General features: G+C 45.7%; 1 protein-coding gene across 1 annotated transcript in view; it reads right to left on the bottom strand.

The window, feature by feature from the left end:
- Window positions 1–12579, bottom strand: part of CELSR3 (cadherin EGF LAG seven-pass G-type receptor 3) — a 192911-nt gene that overhangs the window by 114022 nt on the left and 66310 nt on the right. The window contains exon 2 of the mRNA XM_030206760.1: window positions 405–1043. Coding sequence (XP_030062620.1) covers window positions 405–1043 — 639 coding nt within the window. The remainder of the gene's footprint in view (window positions 1–404; window positions 1044–12579) is intronic.

Consider the following 12579-nt stretch of genomic DNA (forward strand, 5'->3'; position numbering starts at 1 on the left):
AGAGTATCCTTGCAGTCCTCCACTTCCACTGCTTTCCCATTGACAGGATCCTACCTACTGTTGCCGCTGCTAGTTGCAATGGAAACAGGCAGGGCAGGCTCACACATGGGGGGAGGGGCAGGAAAAATTAGAGAACTGCTTATGGAGGTTTTAAACTCAGAAAAATATTCAGACATATTAACTATCATTCTACCTTCTGGACTAATCATAACATTCTGCTGACCTCTGAAAAAAGCCAGACAGTTGGCAATTCTAACCTCCTCAGTCCTGAGCACATTTCACTTCATTAGCAGAGTATCAGTGAATTTCAAGATGTCACAGAATTATTAAGATTCAGTTTCCTACCTTTGTTTACATCTAAGTGTGATGGAAAAGTAGACATTAAACAAATGTTAGCTACTTACCTGTAAAGCGTTCTCTACATATACAGGTATAACCACCTTCTCGCCTGGCGCACATGCCCTCATTCAGACAGGGGTTGGAATAGCACAAGTTGATCTCTGTCTCACAATAGTCCCCAGTGAAGCCCTGTGGGCAGCGGCAGCGCAAGCCTGTGATGGGATGGATGGGTCTGAAGAGGATAGATTCAGAGGCGATAAACGGAGCAGAACTATCAAACTTAAGAACAGAAATGCACTTCATATAGTTTTCACAGGGTTCCCTCAGGCAGACGTTGTCATCAAAAGGCATCACCTCCAGCATGGATACCGTGGTCAGGGTCATTCGCTTCATGTACAGCTGTTCCTGCAGATCTTCGGAGCTAAAGAACTGATTTCGACCTCCGCTGGGCATCAGTGCCGAGAAACTGACATTCAGGATGGTTCCGCCCACGTCCATATCATTCTGAATGTTGAAAATGAAGACGTCCTCCTTGGAAATGGCAAGCACAGTGGCCACCCCATCCAGGAAGCTAGTGAGCAATGGCGACAGGAAATGCTCCTGTGACATGTTCTCCAGCCGCACAGTAATGCTATTGGCCAACATGTCCTCTGTAATAATGATCACCCGCAGGACACACTGTGCAGTCACACTGTGAATTCCATCTGCCAAAGACAGGGAGACAAAAAGAGAGAGAGAAGGTATAAATCTCTATTATCCTGCTTTAAAAGACACAGTTTATAATGCATTTCACCTCGTGCTATGATTAGATTTTGTATATAGAAGCCAAGTACTGATAGGGATATTTTTTTATTCCTGTTGTCCCACAGGGTAAGTAGAGAAGATACACTTTACCCAAAAGATGGTATAAAGGAAGTTGGCCCTGCTGGTCCAATCTACACCAGCAAGATGAGATTTAGTCAAAGCTGTTCATGTGTTAACTGCCAGATGTACACGGGAACACCATCAAGGAATGTTTTGCAGTAGGTAGGGGATAATGGGCAGAGTAGATAGACCAGGAGGTCTTTGTTTACTATTAATTTCTCTGTTTCTAACACGGGATTCTCATACCATGATTCACTCTACAGTTTTATTCCATCTGCACAGTAAAAGAGCAGATGGCAGTAGAACAAGACCAACTGGCCCATCCAGTCTGTCCATTTATACTGATCCACACTACTAAGGATGTATCCAAGATGCGAGCCATAGAATGTGCCTGTATGTTGAAATATATTTTTCATAAAAGATTCAGTAAAGGCAAATTCAGAAAAAGAAAAGAGGAAACAAAAGCAGAATAAAAAAAAAAGGAAAACAAAAAGATATTTGCCATAAGCTCACTTAACGAAGAAGAGAAAGAAAATATTAAAGAAATTTTACATAAAACCATAAACAGAACAGAGGAGAAAATGCCATTCAAAATCTAACAGTCATAAGATTTAAGCTCCATTTTAATGATCTTCTTAACCCACCCGTCCAACAGACTCATTCTCTAACCAAAACTTTTCTAGCTGAGAAGGCTCGACAAAAATATAATTCAAATCATGACATTTCCCCAGACACTCACGAGGGAACTTCAGCAGTGTCCTGTTCTTCAAAGCAAGGAAATGAATGGCTCTACCTATGTCAGGAAACATCAGTCTCGTCAAACAAAAATAAGCCTTCAGCCGAAACAAAGGTAACTAATAACATGGGATGGGAGAAGCGATATTCTCTTGAGTGGTTTCTGAAAACTTAGGGGCCCTTTTACAAAGCTGCATAAAAAAGAGGACAGACTATGACTCAGGGGCATAGCCAGACAACAGATTTTGGGTGGGCCTAGGTGGGTTCTCCACCCCACCAAAAAAATATCTCAGCTGGTGGAAAAATGCTTCTCTCCACCTTGGCAGTCTGCAGCAGACATGCGCTGAAAACTGAGCATGCGTAGGTGCCAGTATCGTGGAGAGCAGCATTTTTGTTACCATCAGGGGGAAGTCTTCAGCTGGCAGAGATTGGGATCCCCACCAGCTACCACTAAATGTATACTACTGTTGGGTGGGCCTGAGCCCTATATGGGTGGGCCCCGGCCTACTCAGGCCCACCTGTGGCTACGCCACTGCTATGACTAGCACGTGGGTTTCCCACACGCTGAGGTCATTTTTAACGTGGCTGTAAAATGGCTGCATTTCCTACTTCCCCCATTAATGGCTACTCAATAAATTCCCAATTAGTGAGGGAGCCCTTACCGACACCTAGAGCCGCTGTGCTAATCATGCACTAATCAGTTACTGTGAGGCGATGCAGCTGCACTAACCGATCAACACTAGGCAGGCCTAATCTCTGCCCCAAACGCCCCCAGGGTGGGAAATGGGCAAATACCAAAACTATTCTATTCTATCTGCTTCTTGTATACCAACCGTTGTTCCTAGGACAGGATTCACAGCGGTTCACAATAAGAGAATCTCAGAACCCAAAGAAACCCGATACAACCTTAGGTTTGGCCCTCAAATAAATGGGTCTTAAGCATCTTCCAGAAATATATGTAGGAAGGGTTGTGTTTTCAGGAGCACAGGTAGCGCATTCCATTGTCGTGCCCCCTGAAGAGGAAACAATTTCTCAAGGATAGATTTTAGTCTGACATTTTTCATAGATGGATAACCTCATAGTAAAGTTTGTTTGTTTTGTTACATTTGTACCCCATGCTTTCCCACTCATGGCAGGCTCAATGCGGCTTACTTGGGGCAATGGAGGGTTAAGTGACTTGCCCAGAGTCACAAGGAGCTGCCTGTGCCTAAAGTGGGATTTGAACTCAGTTCCCCAGGACCAAAGTCCACCACCCTAACTACTACTAGGCCACTCCTCCACTACAAGTTCGGTACTAACAAAGATTTCCTCCACTCCAAGTCCGGTACTAACAAGGATTTCTCTTAGAAGAGGGAAACTCCAACGATTCCACCAGGCTTTCTGCATTAGACCCAAAAAAGTGCCTTCAAAATCATACACAACACTTTAAAGCTGATACGCTGTGCAATAGGTAACCAATGTAACTCTTTTAAAATAGGTGGAACACTGTCAAATCAACCCAGACCAGAAATCAATCTAGCTGCCATATTCTGCAATAGCTATAGATGGGCTTTCAGAATATAAGGAGTTAAAGTAATCTAATCGAGGAAGAAAAGTGGCCTGCACCAAAGTTCTAAAATCCTCTTTACGTAAGGAAGACCTAATCGCCTGAGCACAGCCTGCGGTATTGATCTTTAACCTGCAGTAAGCACGGGTTAGTGATTACCACAGCTTGGTAAATGGGCCTCTTAGTAAAATCAAAGCCTGACATGTTTCGTAACATCAAAACCTACTCCATCCTCACCTTGAGAAACCATTTTAGAAGGTAAATAGTAAATATTTGATATAGAAATTTGTTGAGAGTTAAGCAATGGTAATACCTCCTTCAATGTATTATTGGAAAACAGAATATGGTTGTTTGTAAGATATCGCTGCTTATTCATGACGGTTCTTGACACAGAAACAGAAATGTAGAAAATGAAAGCAGATAATATGGACTATACAGTCTATCCATACCCTCAACTATCCCTTCTTCTCGCTTAGAGATCTTAAGTGCTTCTCCCATGCTTAAGACCAGTGGTGTAGCCACAGGGGCCCGCCCCCCCCCCCCAAGTTGGGTTTGGGGGTCTGCTGGTTTGGTTGGTGGGGGTCCCCAAGCCCTGCCAGCGAAGCCTTCCTGCAGCGATATTTACCGCTGCACTGCCAACCCATTTTCCCCCCCGCTCCTGTGCATATGCTGGTTTTTAATGAAATTGAGCTTCGTGCATGCTAAACTTCAGTAAAACCCAGTATGCGCACCAGAGCAGGAAATCAGGGCAGGCAACGCAGTGGTGAATATCGCTGCAGGACGTCTTCTGCTGGCAGGGCTTGGAGACCACCCACCAACCCAGGTATGTGGGGTTTGGGTGGGGGCAGAAAGCAGCGGGAAGGAGGAGCAAAATGGGCCCCCACTTTGGGCTCAGCCCCCCCCCCCCCCAAGCAAGGTGTGGCTACGCCCCTACTTCAGACACAGTCTTCATCTCCACCACCTCCATCTGGACGCCATTCCACATAGCTACAACCCTTTCCATAAAGAAGTATTTCCTTAGATTACGCCTGAGTCTCTCCCCTTTCACCGTCATCCTATACCCCCTCATTCCAGAGCTTCCTTTCCATTGAAAATGTTTGACTGTTGTGCATTTGTTCCTTCTTCTCAGTCTACTCATTTGGGCAGAAGAATGTGTGAGATTCTCTATACAGTTCACACCCAGCACCAGTCCTTGCTCCTGTCTAACCACAAAGCCTTGAAATAATCTAAACAGCTAACCAAACTAGCAGGGGCTATTGCCAAAACATCTGGCTTCTTAACAGCCCCTGGGCTTTCTGGACAATCCCAGCACCAACCTGATTTACCTGAGGAGTGTGAAACCAGAAAGCCTGCCAGCCAGACCCAACTTCTAGTCAATTCTGTCATCACAGCCTGCCAGATAGACCTCTCTGCATGGTTGCGAAGGTTTCCATCAAAACACAAAATGCAATGCCAGATAAGGATCGTACAGCTCATGCAATGTGCCCAATATTATTCCTCTTGCATTGCAATGGACCCCAGCTGATCTCTGGCTTTTCCTTCAGTTCTTTTAACCCTGATTTTCTGACAACTCTGCTCATCCTTCCAGCTGCTACTCAGTGAGTAAAGCCAGAGAGGGGTTCTCGGGCTGTTTCATTACAAACAAAAATACCAGTTTTGCAAACCTGACTCACAGAGTTTAACACACCAGTTACCAGATTCGAAAATGAGACAGCACAAGCACAACACTGTCAAACAAAGGTATTGTATATCATGTATAATGAGTTTATCTTGTTGGGCAGACTGGATGGACCACACAGGCCTTTATCTGCTGTCATTTACTATGTTACTATGTTACTCTTTGGGGTTCTACATGGAATGTTGCTACTAATTGGGATTCCAGAATCTTGTAACTCTTTAGGATTCCAGAATCTTCAGGACTTTTAGTACAAGAACAGTGCTGGGCAGACTTCTACGGTCTGTGCCCTGAGAAAGGCAAGGACAAATCAAACTCAGCTATAAAGTATCACATACTATGTAAAATGAGTTTATCTTGTTGGGCAGACTGGATAGATGACCACACAGGCCATTATCTGCTATCATTTACTATGTTACTATGTTACAATGAGGTTTTGTGAAGAGTGGCATAGGAAGGGTCAGATTTATAGTTTCTGCAAGTTCAACTGTATTATTTGCACTTTTTAATATCAGGGCTACCTAATTTATACACCATTTTTACTGATTCTTGTTTTGCTTACATTTGAAAATTGCACGTGAATTTGTTTTTTTATTTTCTTTTCTTATATGACTCTTACATTTGGCACAAATGCAAATCTAATTGTGGATGCAAAACAGAATTTGCATCTACCCCTACTTAATTATGATCCCTAGAATATAACAGCAAATAAAGCCAGCAAGATACAGCAGTTCTGTCCCTGTGATTAACACAGTGCAATACTGCACACCCTGCTTAATCTCTGATTTAAGTCCCACTTCTCCACTGCTAAGGTTCCTCTGTGTTTAGCTTGACCTTCCTCTCTTGTCCCCTCACTTCTGCTCATAAGTTCCCCATTTGACAGAATCTTGGACGCTCTTCTGTTCGTCTGTCTTCGTTGCACTGTTTTGATGCGTTACGGCACACAAGTTCCCTGCTGCAGAGGTGGCTGTGTTTCATGCTTGCCCTGCTTCCGCTAAGAAGCAAATGAAACCCATAATATAAAAGCTTAGTAGTAAAGACTTTAGCCCAGAGAATAAATGGTCTGCTTCTCACAGACCCCTTCTGAACCAAACTGTGATTCATCTTTCTACGGTTTGATAATTGATTGCTTTGAAACTACAGAGTCCTAACAGCCCTACTGGGCCTAGAGAGAAATGGATTCTTTGAAAGCTTTTACTGGGCTGGCAAAAGAATACTCTAAAGATGTGGTAATATGAACTCTGAAGACTGCCACTGGCCTGTTCTGATGCACTTTGAACCAGCAGACTTGTAAGGCCTGCAGCTACAAAGCCAAGGACCCCAGTGTACTGAGTGCAGTCCAGCATTCCCGTGTCCTGCACTAATAACAGAGGTAAGGATTCACTAGAACATGTCCTTACAGGATGTTGTGCAAGAATATCGATTAGCGTGACTGGAAGTGTCCATTCTCTCTGAGTGCAGTGATGTCTGTTTAACCAGGTTGAGTGCAACGTGCCACAGAATATGCTGTGATTTGTCATGTCAAACTGTCACTTAATGCATTGCTACTGAAACTGCGGCAGTTGTAGGCTGTGCAATGAGCAGCCATACTGGGTCAGACCAATAGCCCATCTACCCCAGTATCCTGTTTTCCAAACAGTGGGCAAGCCAGGTCACAAGTACCTGGCAGAAACCCAAATCGTGGCAACATTCCATTTAGAACCCCAAAGAGTACCAAGATTCTAGAATCCTAAAGTGTGATAAAATTTCATGCAGAATCTCAGTAGCAACATTCCATATAGAACCCCCAAAGAATTGCAAGAATCTGGAATCCTAAAGAGTGACAAGATTCCATGCAGAATCTCAGAGTAGCAACATTCTATACTAGAAATTCCAGGGCAAGCAGTTGTTTCCCATGTCTGTCTCAGTAGCAGACTATGGACTTTTCCTCCAGGAACTTCTCCAAACCTTTTTTTAAACCCAGATACACTAAGCGCTGTTACCACCTCCTTCGGCAGAGTTCCAGAGCTAACTATTCATTGAGTAAAAAAATATTTCCTCCTATTTGTTTTAAAAGTATTTCCATTTAACTTCCTCAAATGTCTCCTAGTCTTTGTACTTTTGGAATGAGTACAAATTTATTTACTTCTACACAGTGGCGTACCAAGGGGGGGGGCGGTGGGGGCGGTCCACCCCGGGTGCACGCCGCTGGGGGGGTGCCGCGCGCCAGACAGCTTCGTTTGTTTCCATGCTCCCTCTGCCCTGGAACAGGTTACTTCCTGTTCCGGGGCAGAGGGAGCATGGAAACAAAGCTGCGCGGCACCCCCCCCCAGCGGCGTGCACCCGGGGGGGGGGGTTCTTTCGTCATGGTGGGGGGTTCTTTCGCCGGTGTGGGGGGGTGTTCTTTTGCCGGGGGGGTCACACTGCATGGGGGGGGGCGCTGCACCCTGGGGGCGGGGCGCATCAGCGATCCGCCCCAGGTGTCAGCCCCCCTAGGAACGCCACTGCTTCTACACCACTCAGGATCCCCTGCCATTGTATACAAGGTCAGAAAAACTGCAGCTAAGCCTTACAGTGGAAGTCTAGGGGAAGCCCTAAAACTGTTGCTGTCAAATTCAGCAGTTCATCACCTCTGTCCTTCCACTTTAAGGTAAGGTACATGTGCAGAGGGTGAGAAATGGATTTGCCCTGCTACAGTTCCAGGCCAGATCAAGACCAAACAGTGATCCCAGAGAGTGGGGGGAGGGGAGCTAGTCAGTGATCCCAAAGATTTAAGAGTACAACAATGTTATCCAGAAACTTAAACAGATACAGAAGAAGAAGAAGAATGGAAGGAAGCACAGCTCTTAACTCTAGCACAATAGTATAGGTAATTATATCTCTATCTAATCATATCTGCCTGCCAGAACAGCCATCTTGTTCCCACATACTATCCAGGTTTTCCCATATACCAGTGCTTGTCATTAATTTTATGGCTATGATCCCATGATCATGTCCAAATAAAGCTGTGTGGTTCACTCCCCCCGCCCCCCGGAGATGCAGAATAATGATGCACTTATGAAGAATGTTTAAATACCTCAGTGGCATTAATATATGGGAGGTGAGTCTTTTTCAAATGAAGGAAAACTCTAGAATGAGGGGGCATACGATGAAATTAAGAGGAAACAGGCTTAAGAGGAACCTAAGAAAATACTCTTTCATGGAAAGAGTGGTGGATGTGTAGAGTGGCCTCCCAGTAGAGGTCGTTGAGATGAGGACTCTGTCAGAATTTAAGATGTGGGGCAGGCATGTGGAATCCCTTAGGAAAGGAAGAGTTAGTGGTTACTGAGGATGAGCAGACTGAATGGACCATTTGGCCCTTATCTGCTGTCCAGTGATGTAGCTAGGTGGGGCCATGGGGGCCTAGGCCCCCCCAAAATTTGCTCTGAGCCCCTGATTGGCTGGAGGGGGTCCCCAACCCCTGCCAGCTAAAGTCCTCATGTAGTGCTGGTCTGTGGCTGAGGAGCATTGCCTGCCCTGCTTTCTCTTCCCCTCACATCGGGCACACTCCCTTTAGTGAAATTGAGCATACTCAGTTTCACTAAAAGGAGCGTGCTGGGCGTGAGGGGAAGAGAGAGCAGGGGAGGCAGGGCAGGCAATGCAGCGGCGCCGGAGACCAGCGCTGGATGAAGTCTTCAGCTGGTGGGAGTTGGGGATCCCCGCCAACCAAGGTATTTGTGGCGGCAGTGGGAGGGCGGCAGCCAAAATGTGCCCGTGCCCCCCCCACACACACACACACCTCGAGGTCTGACTACGCCCCTGCTGCTGTCATGTTTCTATGTTTCTAACTCACCCAGATCATTATGCCAAACGTGGGTTTTCTGAGTCCAGCTGGGCTCCCAACTTAGTTTCAGAAGCTCAGCCATGTACTATCTAGAGAGAAAATATTTTCAGATGTAAAATAACAATTATTATGAAGTATTAATTGGACCATGTCAGGTGTAGGGCCTGGTGCAATATTTACAGTGCTGCCTTTTCACGGATAAGGTTCTTCCTCTGAGTCCTGGAAGTTGGTATTGTGGTATGGCATTGCTGTGAGTGTGTTTTCGCACAGGTTTGTGCATAGCGTTTTCCAGTAGAGGGATTGTGTGTTGGTCTTACTGAGAAGACATCAAAACTTCAATATAATTTTAGTTTGCTATAACATCAGACAGTGTTTGTGAAAGAATCATAGAACGTATGAAGCGGTGCAAAGAAAAGCTACGAGGATGGTATGGGATTTACGTTCCAAGACGTATGAAGAGAGGCTTGCTGACCTGAACATGTACACCCTGGAGGAAAGGAGGAACAGGGGTGATATGATACAGACGTTCAAATATTTGAAAGGTATTAATCCGCAAACGAATCTTTTCCGGAGATGGGAAGGCGGTAGAACGAGAGGACATGAAATGAGATTGAAGGGGGGCAGACTCAGGAAAGATGTCAGGAAGTATTTTTTCACGGAGAGGGTGGTGGACGCTTGGAATGCCCTCCCGCGGGAGGTGGTGGAGATGAAAATGGTAACGGAGTTCAAACATGCGTGGGATATGCATAGAGGAATCCTGTGCAGAAGGAATGGATCCTCAGAAGCTTAGCTGAAATTGGGTGGCGGAGCAGTTGGGGGGAAGAGGGGGTGGTGGTTGGGAGGCGAGGATAGGGGAGGGCAGACTTATATGGTCTGTACCAGAGCCACTGATGGGAGAGGGGGTGATGGTTGGGAGGCGAGGATAGGGGAGGGCAGACTTATACGGTCTGTACCAGAGCCGCTGATGGGAGGCGGGACTGGTGGTTGGGAGGCGGGAAATACTGCTGGGCAGACTTATATGGTCTGTGCCCTGAAAAGGACAGGTACAAATTCAAGTTAAGGTATACACATATGAGTTTGTCTTGGGCAGACTGGATGGACCATGCAGGTCTTTTTCTGCCGTCATCTACTATGTTACTATGTTACTATGTATGTACGTGTATCAGTTTTTTTTGCCTTCTGAGATGACAACCCTAGTGCAGACAGTTGGTTGTAGAGGTATGAGGTGGAGAAGGGTACAACTGGCAAGGGACTTGGTGCATGGATCAGAGTAGGTGTCATGTTTTTCTCTATCAAAAAGTTGGCAAACCTATCCATCGGCAGCAGATGTTTTAAGAAGACATCATAACCCTGCTGCTGCAAGACCAGTCTTGCGATAACAGCTGCTACGTCTCACAGCTCTTATAGCGAGACTAGTCCTGTGGCAGCAGGAGTTGATGTTTTATTAAGGCATCTCCTACTGCAAGAGCAGGAGGTGGCTTGCTGGTGCTGAGGCCTGCAGAATTTTGGTGAGCAAGAGAGTGGAGCCAGGTGGAAGAGTGGGTGGGGCTGGGGCAGGGTTGGGTGGAGCAGGGAAGGGTTAGGGGTGTGTCTTGAAATGTCCTCAAATATCAGGCCCCCTTGCATCTCTTTTTTATATATATATTTTTTTTATTTCCCAGAAGGTTGTCTCAGTGCTTCTGGTATAAAGGCAATTTTACAGCCAGAGTATCACCCAATATAATGAAAATGGTATGGGCACAGCAGTTCGATTACACAGCTTCTGTTACCAACGGAGCAACCAGTCAATGCTGGTAAAAGAGCCGTTCCTGTATCCAAGGTAGTAAATGAAAAGGTGCCCCCCCCCCCCCCTTTAACGGACTGGGAGTGACAAAGAAAAGGTTGGGATAGCTGCCTAGTGCTTTGAACTTGGGGCTTTGAACCCCAAGACTCAGCTTGGATTTACACATTTCTGAGGATTCTTGAAGCTGTTACACCAGCTCTAGCCTCTTGCCTGTACGTTTTTTAAAGGAAGGTTTGTTAAGAGTTGTGTGTGTTGATAATGTCTTGTGACTTGCAATCATTGCTAAAAATATTTGCATTATATTGAAGCTCAATATGTGCTGGAAAATCAGTGATCCTGTACATAACCCTATGTCCCTCTCGCTCTCAGCGAATCTTCTAGTCTAAGACTCTCATTTCACCCTGTTTGACAGTAATCCAAGGATTTTTCAAAACCAGAACTCAGTCATACTGACATACTTCAATAGATTCATAAATCAATAGAATCTTTCATTACACACTCTAAACCATTGTCGCAGGAGCTGCATGCATGAAATGAAAATGATTAATTAAATCTAATGAATTAATTAGGACCTATAGCAGTAGACTTGTTTATCACACTGAGCATTTTAAAAGGAAGGCAATAATTAATTCGCCTTAATCTGCAGCATGTCCGTGATGGAAGGCCCACGCCTTGCACAACAGCTTTCATCACATTAACTCTCTGCTCCATGCAACCAAACTCAAGCTTAGTGTGAAGCTCCAGGGTACCAGGTCCAACTGTAGTGGCTGGATTTTCAAGCCTGAGCACCTAAGAATGGCTACAGAAGTGCAGAGCTGATCAGTGAAATAGAAAACGGAAAGACTGAAGACACAACACAAGAAGCCTACAAGCCTTAAGCAACTAGCAAGGCCGGCTCTTCCATTAGGTGAACTAGACAGTTGCCTAGAGTGCAAACATTTGGAGAGTGCAAAAATGCTGTACTGGGGTCTCTAGCAGAAGAAAGGGCCCAGGGTACAAAGAGAGAACCACTGAGCCAAGCAACACAGTGGTCAGGGATCCCCAGGTTCTTCCTGTTGAAAACCTACAGGAATAACAACTGGGTCGATAGCTGGTGTGAATCCCTATGTTTGCCAGCTGAATAGATAAAGAAGCTCACAGCATCCAGAAGAGCAGAAGCCTCTTTTGCTGCTTCCCAGGGCTCTGCTTATTCTATGCTGTCTATTGCTGATCTCATGCAGAGAGCAGTGGAAAGCACTGACAGAAACATTCAGTTGAACTGAAGAAGGGAGGGAGGGACGATAAAAACACTGGGCACAGATGCTGAGGGAGGGATGGAGGGAAGAGAGTCAATGGAAGAAGTTGCTGAGGGAATGAGAGGAGAGACAGGAAAGGGAAATGGGACTTGCTATAACACCTTTCTGTGGTTTTTGCAACTACATTCAAAGTGGTTTACATTGTATATACAGGTCCTTATTTCTACCTGGGGCAATGGAGGGTTAAGCAACTTTGCCCAGAGTCACAAGGAGCTGGGGTGGGAATCTAACCCAGTTCCCCAGGATCAACGTCAACTGCAATAACCACTAGGCTGCTACTCCTTCACTCCAAGGAAAGAGACAGATGCTAGGTAAGGATGAGAGGGAGAGGGAGGGAGGATGGATGCTGGGGAAGTGGGTGGAAAAGGGGGGGATGAATGTTGGGAAAGGCAGTAGATGGAAATGAAGCAAAGGTTCAGATGCTCCTCCCTAACACTGTCTAAAATCTTATCTAGGTGCCGTGTGAGATCCACCACCTTCGTACCAGGCAGGCAAGTGACCAAGCAATCGATGTCCACCAGCCACCCAGCAATCTATATG

Source organism: Microcaecilia unicolor, chromosome 6 (assembly GCF_901765095.1).
Source record: "Microcaecilia unicolor chromosome 6, aMicUni1.1, whole genome shotgun sequence".
Classification (NCBI taxonomy): Eukaryota; Metazoa; Chordata; class Amphibia; order Gymnophiona; family Siphonopidae; genus Microcaecilia; species Microcaecilia unicolor.